General features: G+C 41.6%; 1 protein-coding gene across 1 annotated transcript; it reads right to left on the bottom strand.

The window, feature by feature from the left end:
• Positions 1 to 2,571: 2,571 nt before the first annotated feature.
• On the bottom strand, positions 2,572 to 4,269 carry LOC123253409 (septin-7-like). The gene has a single exon (XM_044682606.1). The coding sequence runs from the start codon at positions 4,242 to 4,244 to the stop codon at positions 3,090 to 3,092; it is 1,155 nt and encodes a 384-aa protein (XP_044538541.1). The 5' UTR covers positions 4,245 to 4,269; the 3' UTR covers positions 2,572 to 3,089.
• Positions 4,270 to 10,977: the final 6,708 nt, after the last annotated feature.

Genomic DNA, 10,977 nt, shown 5'->3' with positions numbered 1-10,977 from the left:
CCCCTTGGTCTAGCTAAAGAAATTAGAAAGAAGTTTATTGGCTAGCACTCTGATTGGAGAGGGTGGTGATTGGAGAGTGCCTCCCAAATCCCCCATTTAAGGAGGGAGTCTGGTATCGATTGATAAACAGCATTGACAGGGTCATTTTCTTCATCTCCCAGCCAGCTTCAAGAATCCATCTTGCCCCTGAACCCTCGCCCCTGCTTTTCACTTCTATTGACATGTTTTCTTTCCCGTTAGTTCTCTAAGTTTCTTGAGGGCTAGGACCTGTCTTCTTTCCCTTTCTTTGAGACCCGAGCACTAGCATAGTGCCAGCACATAGTAGATACTTAATAAATGTTTATTGATTGAAAGCCTTACCATGGGGAATGCAGGGAACAGATGGGTCTTTCCTGGCACCCTGCAATGCCATCTACTCCAATGATCCTTAAGGCTGACTCTGTCTGTAGGCTTTAAAACAAGTGATAGAATTCTGGTCTGGGTGGCCACTTGGCACTCTTGGCTTCTTTTTTTTTAAATAGGGGGTGGTGACCTTCTAGATTGCCTCTAAGGCCCCTTCTGAATCTACAATCTTGTATTCCTAATCACCATTTAGAGAAGAACCATCCGTCATTGGCAGTAAAGGGGTTGGGCTTTCCATAAATGAAAATTTATTGGCAAACTAATCTTCAGAGGGGAGAAGAGGGTGGGAAGGAGATTGGAATCACAGCCCTAGTTCCTCCAGATTTCCTATTGAGGGAGGGAAGGAGTCATAGAATCTATGGTTGTCAGGATTCTCTTATTCTAGATTGAGTCATTCCCTGGGCCTAGTGTGGGTGTAAGGGGCCCCAGAGGCTGATGATGGAGTTCAGGAGTCTGACAAACTGCTCTTGGTCCAGGGCTGTCTCTCCCTGTCAGCGTCCCAGTCATCCCTGCAGAAGACACTGTACTGGCCATTATAACCTACCTGGTGTAGCAAATTTGTCTCTCTCCCTCTCCCCTGGTTTCTCTCTCCTCTCTTGGGCTGGAAGGGACCTGAGAGCCCATCTAGGAAAATGCTCTCATTTTTGCCTCTGAGAAAGCTGAGACCTGAAGACTTGCCCCAAATCATGCAGGAAATAAATCTGTAAACCGGGTCTTTTGGTGACACCAAAACAGATGCCACTTAAGTAAAACTCTACTCTCCTGGTTTAGGGAGCATCTTCTCCTCTTAGATACCCACGTCCTCATCTGAACCTTGGGAGCAGGCTGGTGGTTTACTAGTGCCACCCCCCTAGACACAGCAGAAAGAGGCAAAGGGCTGCCAATTCTTACTATCTTTTTGGCATCAATTTCCTCATCTTTAAAATGAAGGAGTTGGACCACATGGCCTCTGAGTTCCCTTCCCTGAGATCCTGAGATCTATCATCCTATAGAAGAGTTGGTCTTAGAACACTAGATAAACATTTAATGCCTGTACAGTTCTTTCAATGAGGTCGGGTGGCTCAGAGGATGGACTGAAACTGGCATGAGGAAGACTTACTTTCCACTCCCCTCTCAGACATTTACTAGTTGTGTGACCTCAGGAAAACCTTAGCTTTCCTCTCTTGGCCTCAGTTTCCTCACCTGTAAAATGGGGTCATGGCTACACATAGTTCTTAACTCATAGGATTGTTGAGGATCAAAGAAAGTAATAAATGAAAAGCATTTAGAAAATCTAAAAGCAGCATATAAAGGTTAGCTATTCAATCAGTCATATAGCAAGTTTTTACTAAACCCTTACTGGAAAGGAGCTTGTGTATTTTTGGTTGATGAAATGATAATGATGACAACGATGATGGTGATGATGATCCTGGAGGGCTGGTTGGGAATTGGTCTGCTTAATAAATCTTTTAGTGGGCTGCTGTCTATTTTTATTTTATTTTTCTAAAAGTCTTACTTTCTTTCTTGGAATTGAGACTAAGTATTGGTTCCAAGGCAGGAGAGTGGTAAGGGCTAGGCAAGGGGGTTGAAGTGACTTGCCCAGCTAGGAAGTGTCTGAGGTCAGATTTGAACCCAGGACCTCCCATCTCTAGGCCTGGATCTCTGTCCACTGAACCACCTGGCTGCCTCTGCTGTCTATTTTTTTTACATCACAACATTGTTTATTATTTGACTTTTTACAATACAAACAAAAATACAGAAATGCAATATATGAATACAGCTAAATGCAGAATGGTGACTTTTTTCTCTTCAAGAGGCCATGATTCCCATTTCTAGTAAAATAAAGAAGAGAGTGCACACAGGTAGAAACAAGTTGGTAGTTAACTCCACATTTTTGTCTAGAAATGACCTATTAATGCATTTTTCCTGCTACTTATCATAAAGTATAAAAAGGGAGTTAAAGGAAAATCTTACTCACTGGTTCCTACCATATGAAAGACGCTATATTCTATTTTAGCAGGGCCAATATATGGAAAATATCTAAATTTAAATGTTATTACAAAAATGAAGCAGTAATGAGTCTTCTGGCTAAAGAAGTCACTAAATGAGAATAGCATATATTTTAAGAATCCAAAACAAGAAAGGGCTGTTAGAAAAAGCTTTAGGCGCACTGTAAGCTTAGGTTTCTTTTTTCCATGTGTACTTTTAAACAATGGAAGTGTCAAAAAAGAGGGTCAGCAGTGTTAGACTAGGTCACTTTCTCATCTGTGGATGCTGCACTGAGGGGGGACCCTTGGGGTAGAATTCTAATAGAGAGAGAAGCAGAGTTTGTATCAGAGTATGGTGATTTATCCTCCACCACGCAAACCTTCCAGAGTCCTTTTATTCTGGAATAGCCTGTAAACAATCAAACCACCAGAACATGATTGTACAACAGTAAAATGTTCTCTTGCACTAAAGTGAAGACAAAAGGAAAAATTGGAAAGGTACTTAGAGATGTTTCCTCCTAAGTACATGACACCGGTAGGCAATTCAAGGCATCGGAATCTCCATCAACAACAACCAAAAAAAAAAAAAAAAGAAGTCATGCTGTTAAATCCATCATTATGGATACAAATGGTGCAAAATTGGTCAAACAGATCCAACAAACACTGACGTCCAGGCTGGCATATTGGCAACTAATACGTAACTGGTGGTCAAGAATGGGTTTAAAAGATATTCCCCTTCTTCTTGTTCTTTTCCAAAGTTCTGGAAGTGTTCTGTTGCTCCAAGATCCGCTGCTGGGCTTCCCAGTTGGCTTTGCCATCCTCAAACTGGCGCCGCTTCTCCTCCAGTTCCTTGTGCTGGGCTTCCAGGTTCTTCTTCATTTGCTCATGACACCGCTGCAGCTCGGCTTCTGAATCCTTGAGCTTCTGCACCTTTTCTTTCACCTTCATCTCAAACACTTGCTCCATCTCCATCTCCATCTTCTTCATCTTCACTACATGTTCCCTTCTTTCTTCCTCCATTTGGGCCAGAGGACTCTTGGTCAGCTGCCCTTTGTTCTTGTTGTTATCTACACCGTTGTACGTCTCAGCTGCCAGCTTCCGGCTCCTATAGTTCTCGTAATGCACGTTGTTCGTCATGTCCTGCAGGTCCTGCATGTGGGTTCTTATCAACATGTTTCTTAGAATTGTGAAATCACAATGTTCACCATTTTCAACTTCTGCAACACCCCAAGGATACTGCCTTCCTCGGACTCTTTTGCCATTAACTTCAATGATAGTATTGCTACCAACCACAGCAAGAGGCAAATGGTCCTTTATCTTTTTAACAAGCTTATTTTCTTCTTCATCATCTGTCTCTGGAAACTCATATATTTTTATTTTATGCTCTTGAATTTCTTTCATTATCTGCTTCTTAAACTGCTGGCACTCTTCTAGAGTCAGTGTGTCCACTTTGGCGATGAGGGGAATGACGTTCTCCTTGTCATGCAAGCGTTTCATGAACTCAATATCCAGAGGCTTGAGGCCATGACCTGAAGGGGCAATGAAGTATAAGCAACATTGCACCCTGCTGTCTGGCATCTGCCATCTGTTCACCCGAGATTCTGCGTTCAGATAATCCTCAAATTTACTGTCAATGTAGTCGATAACAGGCTGCCAACAATTACTATTGTCCACTGCATCCCCGAATGCAGGCATATCCACTATTGTGAGCAGCAGCTGCACACCACCTTCTTTGATTAAAACTTTTTCTTGTTCCACCTGTACGGTCTTTTTAATTCTATGTGAAGGCCCTGGATACTCTGAAGAATACAAGTCTGTTAGGAATAATGAGTTGATTAATGTTGACTTCCCCAATCCAGATTCTCCTACTACCATAAGCGTGAATTCAAACCCTCTTTTCACAGATTTTCGGTAGACTTGATTTGGGAGATTCCCAAATCCCACATAGCCTTCAAGGTTCTTCTGTTGAGCTACTTTGTAAAGAATATATTTCCATCATTCCAGTGTTCCAAATATAAGTGGAGTATTTCCATAAAGCCATGGTGCTGCCGGTGCCGCAGCCGCTGCCACTCCTCTCCATCTGCTGTCTATTTTTAAAACTCTAAATAAGGTCTGACTGTTTCCCTTTAAGGTATGAGGCCCAATTGAGTCCCTTTGTTAGTGTGCTATGGAGGAGAGAATAATGGCTTTGGAGATTGGTGATCTGGGTTCAATCTCTGGCTTTGCTAGCTAGGCAACCTTGGGCAAGCTATCTATAAAATGGGATAACATTGGATGTCCCATTTCCCTGATGCATGTGATAAAGCTGTCTTGGAAACGTGAAAGTATTTTCTGAATCTGAGCTCAGAGGAGCAAGGGCAAAGCCCTACAGCAAATCATTGGATTTGGCTGTTGTTCTGTGTGCAGTCCTGAGCACTCCAGCCCACCTGTACCTTAGTGGGCCCAGAATTTCCTTTTAAAATCAACCCTTGCCTTCACTTTGCTTCTCCCCCACTGAAGATGGTTTTGATTCAGAATGTCCGCAGGCACCTTATACTTGCCCGTTTGAGGCACTCGCCCACGTGGGCTCTGTCGACACAGGATCAGAAGGAAGCAAAACTAGTCTTATAGTAAGAGGAGATCCTTACAACTGTGGCCTGAAGAGGAGACTCGGGTGTCTGAGCTCTCCTCTCCTGGGAAGGAAGTCAAAGCTGTTCATGTCAAGGGCCTTCCAGGCTTCCTATGATCCCAGCAAGGTAGAGGATGTGGGAAAGATTACATAGTACCTGAGCCACGATTTGTCTTAAAGAATTGTGTTTTTGGAAAAAACAAACAAAAAAACAAAAAAGCCCATTACTTATGGTTTTCCCCTCCAGAGTCTCAAACCACCTCTCCATAGGGAGAGAGACCAGATCTTTGAGTTCATTGGTGCTGAGAAATCCCAGGTGAGGAAACTCTTTCAACTACTGCAGGGCTCTGCATCTCTTAATCTTAGAGAGAGCCCTGAGAGACAATTGACCCTGACTTGGCCAAAGTCATGGCTGGGGCTTTCTGGCTGTAAGACTAGCTCACTGCCCACTATCCAACCTGGCTTCTCATAGCCAAGAGAAAGTCATTTTCTGTGCACTCTCAGGCCAGATCAGGGGAGGGATATAGACATTTGTTCTCAGCATCTCTTCCTTGAAGAGGGACACTATCATACGAAATTATACTTTGAAAGATGGCCTCCACTCCCTCTCTGCAGATGGTTTGGACTAGGTATCAAAGACTCACAGTGTTAATCCAGGCCCTGGGAGACCCCCTTCATTTGTTCTGAGACCATAGGAATGCTTCCTGAGACAAGCTAAGGAGATCCTTTCCCTTGATGAAATGAGCTCCCTCCATTCATTCCTAATCAATCAAGCAACTGACAAGCATTTATTAATCGCTTACTGTATCCTGGGCCCTGGAACTCCAAAGACGAAAATAAAAATAGCTAGCATTTCCCGAGCAGTGTGCTTTACAAATGATCTCAAATGAGCCTCACAACCCTATTCTCATATTATTATTAGAATCTCCATTTTATAGATGAGGGTACTGAGGCAGACAAGGTTAAATGACTTGCTCAGAGTCACATAACTAGTAAGCACCCGAGGCTGGCTTTGAACTCAGTTCTTCCTGATTCCAGGGCTGGTGCTGTACTTATTATTCCAGCTAGAGGCTTCCCTCAAGCAGCTTATGATCTATCAAGGGATTGGTAGAGGAGAGGTGGAGACTACATGTACATATATAGGTACATAAAAAAGAGAGAGAAAATAGATTTTGGAGTTTTGTGACAACATTGAAAAACTAGAAGAAGTGACTGTAAGAGGGAGGTTTCTAGTATCTGTGAGCATCAGGAAAGGCTTCCTCTGAATGGTGGCATTTCTACTGAACTTGGAAAGAAACTAGGGTTTCTTTGAGGTGGAGAATAGAGAGAAGAGCGGTTGTTCTAGACATGGGGAGTGTCAAGAGGAGAAATGGAATGCTGCATATGGGAAACAGGAAGCAGGTCATCTTGATTGGACTTAACCTCATGAATCTCAGTTTCCTCATCTGTAAAATGAAAGGGTTAGAGGAGAAAGCCTTCAAGGCCCATCGAGCTCTAGATCTCTGATCCTATGATGAAGTCACAGAGGAGGGAGAGAGGAAGGGGCTTGGAGACACTGCATCCCAGGCCCCTGTTTTCTCTTTGGAACAACAAACAGGGTCATGGAGCAGTACGGGGAAACCAAAGGGGGACACTGGTCTTGTGTGCATTATGACCTCAAGGATATCTCTTATGTGCCACAAAGACATGGCTTTGATTGGGAAACAGTTTTGGAGCTTTGGATGTCTTAAATTCTAGAACTTCCAAAGAATGAGTAATGTTTTTAAGCAAATCCCATCTATCCAAACATATTCATATATCCTTGGGCTAATAATGTGAGATGGGGGATGGTGGTTGGGAAGAGTAGGTTAGAGCCATGAGGTCAGTTGATAAGACTATTGACAAGACTCCAGGACTTGTGCTGGACAGTGCCTGGTACATAGTGGATAGCTACTTATTGATTGCATTTTGATCTCTTGAAGGAGTCATTGACAGTTTTAAATACTCCAGAGTTCCCGTTTCTCTTGACCTGAAACCTTGAGATGAGTTTGTGTATTCTTTAGCTTCTTGGCAAGGTCAGATGAATCTCCTGCTTGGGTTTCTATAGCCTGGTCTTTCCAGTTTTCTGTTGTTTTCCCAGTTTTTCCCAGTTTGCTAGTTGCGTGCTCTATCTCCAAAGCCCCATCTGGTTAAGATAAGAAGCAATTTTGCTTTCATGCTTCCCTGGAAGATCTAAGACTCCAGCCAGTGTTAATGGCCCCATTGCTGCAGGCAGGGTTTATGGTAGGGCTGAGGACTGGCAGTAGGTTTCTTCAAAGCCTGCACAATCCATTGCTCCAGGACTCATTGATGGGCAGGAGTTTGAGGTGACTGTGTTGTTGGGGAGCAGGGAATGGGTGTCTAAACTCTTAGCCATGAAAGACTAGCACAGCTGAAGGTGAGCAGAATGAGTAGTCTACAGCAGGTGGTGGGGCTGGAGCCTTTGTTTTGTTGGTCCATCCTTCATTGAAATGAGCCCATTGAATCTGAGTAGCTTGAGCCATCTGGGTTTTGTTTCTATGGCTCTTCTGTCTGACTAAAGTGATATTTGGAGGGGGCATCTGGGTAGCTCAGTGGATTGAGAGCCAGGCCTAGAGACGGGAGGTCCTAGGTTCAAATCCGGCCTCAGACACTTCCCGGCTGTGTGACCCTGGGCAAGTAACTTGACCCCCATTGCCTAGCTTTTAGGACTCTTCTGCCTTGGAGCCAATACACAGTATTGACTCCAAGACAGAAGGTAAGGGTTTTAATTAAAAAAATAAAGTGATATTTGGAGGATGACATGAATACCCTTGGCTGGAGGCCTCCTGTCTTTTTTAGGACTCCTTTGAAAAGTTGAACTCAAAGACAATCTGACCTTGAGGATGGCTAAGACTTCAGCAAAGTCTATGAAGACATGGCATAGCCCACCTTTGAGGCTTATTGTAACCCTCCTTGTATCAGAGCTTAGATCTTCTTGTGGTGTCATTTCCAAGTATTCACAGACACAGAAAATCTCAGAAAACCTCTAGTCTAACTCATAACAAGTTGAGAATTCCCCCTTTAAGACCTCCCAAGTCTTCATGGAGTCTTTCCTAGAAGGCCTTCAGTGATGGAGAGCCTGCTGTCTTCCAACGTAGTCAATTCTATTTTGGGTAAATTTAAAAAAAATCACTATTAGGAACATTTTTTCAGTGGATAGAGAGCCATTTTCAATGACACGAGGCCTCATGCAGCCGCATACAGAGAAATATGGGGTCACATGCCAAGGATGAAACATTTGCTGTAGTGTAATATAGAGTAGACACTTTTCTGGAGGTCTGTAGGCCAAAACAACTGTCATTAAGCAGGTAAGTTAAATAATTAGTTTTTGGTTTATTAAATACAGTTTTATGTTAAAATTATACATTTTTGTTATTTAAACTATAAATATAGCAAAATTATGGTTTTTTTCTCAAAGTGACATACCACCTGACTTATGCTCGTTTTTTTGGTGAAATTTAACACACCAAGCTCAAAAGGTTGCCCATCACTGCTCTGGTCTCTAGACCTGGCTCTCTCTATCCACTGAGCCACCTAGCTCAAACCATTTTAATGAATTTTTCTGGTCCATGATATCTGGTAGATCTGAAGATATTCTTGTTTTTAAAAATCTAGGGGAAATATGAGTTAAGAAGACCTTAAGAGAAAATCTTTATCACCATCATGAAAAAGGCGATGGATTTATTTCTGGTAACTTTAGAATGGAAATGTGGATATTACTGAGGAAAATATTCTCTTTAATCTGTGAGTTACTGAGACCATCAGTTGAATTATTGCTAGCTACTGATCATCTTGGCCCATTCAGAAGTTGGGTCTGTTACCCAAAGTGATAAATCTCTTAAATTGAGATGCTATTAATTATTATTCCTGTGCTTTTTTTTGGTATAAGGAGCTCTTGGTGGGGAATTTCCTTTACCAAATGCTATTCAGTATATTTTCCACACTATAGTCTGAGAGTGTTGCCTAGGAGCAATATTATTATTATTATTATTAATTATTTTTATTAGCAGCATTAACTAATAATAACATTAATAGTAACTAAGATTGTAGTCTTAGAGTTTTGTGTAAAGGAGTATTATTATTATTGTTGTTATTAGTAGTAGTAATAGCAGAATTAACAGTGGTAATAGTAATAGCAATAGTAGCAGTAGTAGTAGTATCATTTATATGAGAAAAGTAAGTTCTTTAGGATTCTTGGGGCATGTTTCCTGTTGCAACAAAGGATACTTTTGTCTGAACCTGTTTTACCAACATGGGTAAGTTGAGGCTGCAGATATGGAAGATCAAACTTGTGACCATCATAATATGTCAGTACAGAGTAGGAGCATAAAATTCTCTAAAAGACCAAAGGTTTGAGGAAGGAGGTTGAGTGAGACAAATGTCCACTTTGTTGCCATTTTCTGAATTTCACCATCCCTTTATTTAATACCATCATTCCCAAGCTGAACCACCACTCCTGCATCCAAGAAATCCAATTTCATCATTTTATTTGACTTACCCTTAGTTCATTCTTTGATTTCTGCTCTTCCACTCACACCTGAGAAATTCAATTTCTAAACTTGACCTAGTCTGGTTTACACTCTATTGGTTCTTGACTCAAGCACTGACTGTTCTTCTTTCCCTGGGGGGCCTTGCCCTCATCATAGGCAATATGAAAGAAACATATCACAAACTCGAGCTGGGTAGCTATCACTGGGGCTAGAAATGGTGGTTTCCTTGCCCTTTTCTAAGAAATCATTCAATTTAGGGACTCTCTTTTTCCCCAGTTTCTGGAGAAAAAATATTGGGGTTATTCTGCTTAGCTGTTGACCAAGGTTGGACTGCATTTAGTTCCATTTGTTAACAAGCTACAGAGTTACTAGGGAGTGAAAGTGGGCATATTAGAAGTAGTGTTATTCAATAACAGCAATATTGGATGATGATTATCTGTGAAAACTTGGCTACTTTCAGCAATGCAATGATCTGGGATAATCCTGAAGGACTTATGACTGGGAATGCTATCCACCTCCAGAGAAAGAACCATTGGAGTCGTCTTTCACATCAGCGTATCTTTGGTTTTATTTTGGGTTTTGGTTATATATGAGTGTGCTCTTATAACAGTGACCAATATGGAAATGTGTTTTGCATGACAATAAAAATTAAGAAAAAGGAAGCATTGTTATTATTATTATTATTATTTTATGTGGAGGCAGGAAAGAGGGGCCTCATATCTTCCTTTACCTAGTTGACTTCATCTTTAAACTGGCCTCCATTCATTACAAAATGAATAGTTGTATTCAGTTTCCTTGTGCTTACATGTTTTAATTCTCCTGCTAAACATACTGTAGAGTAAAATAAAGTTGCCTTTCTCTATTGCTCTGTAGTTAATTATAGATTAATAAGCCCTTGCCTCACCTCCCAAGATCTGGAATTACTGCCCTCTTTTTTCCCATTCCAACACTATATATATTGGTAGGTGACTGATTGCATTTAGAGCTCACTTGGTTCACAGAAGAAAGATATGAATCAGGAACTCTTATCTTACTATGTTTTATAACAGTGCTTCTCTATCTGATCTGTACCACGAGTTTGTGGACTATGATCCTTTTGCCATGGAATGTGTCATGTGTTGATGGTCATGAAAGCTGTAATCTTTTCTCCTTCATGGATGAGCCATAGTGCTACCCCAGTCGAACAAGACCTGTGAATCCTTTTTGGTTCCAGAGTCTTGGACTGTTTGATTTTGAAGGGAGATTGTCCTCAAAAATGGGAGTTCTTGGAAATTGATAAATGAGAGTAAACATTCCACTTTTCTTCTAGATCCATAAGGGATTATGGTGCTTCTAAGGGGAATTCTTCCTAGGGAAGGAATCTTCTCAGGGAAAGATCAGAGATCTAGAACTGGAAAGAAACTTAGCTATTATTATCCACATTTTACATGAGGAAACTGAAGCATAAAATGGTCAAGTGAATTGCCCAGGA

Source organism: Gracilinanus agilis, chromosome X (genome assembly GCF_016433145.1).
Source record: "Gracilinanus agilis isolate LMUSP501 chromosome X, AgileGrace, whole genome shotgun sequence".
Taxonomy (NCBI): Eukaryota; Metazoa; Chordata; class Mammalia; order Didelphimorphia; family Didelphidae; genus Gracilinanus; species Gracilinanus agilis.
Note: the sequence above shows the minus strand (reverse complement) of the source record. Positions and strands in the feature narration are given on the sequence as shown.

What these genes read in the sequence shown, in the direction of transcription:
- LOC123253409 (XM_044682606.1), bottom strand. Translation starts at nt 4,244, where the DNA reads ATGGTAGTAGGAGAATCTGGATTGGGGAAGTCAACATTAATCAACTCA.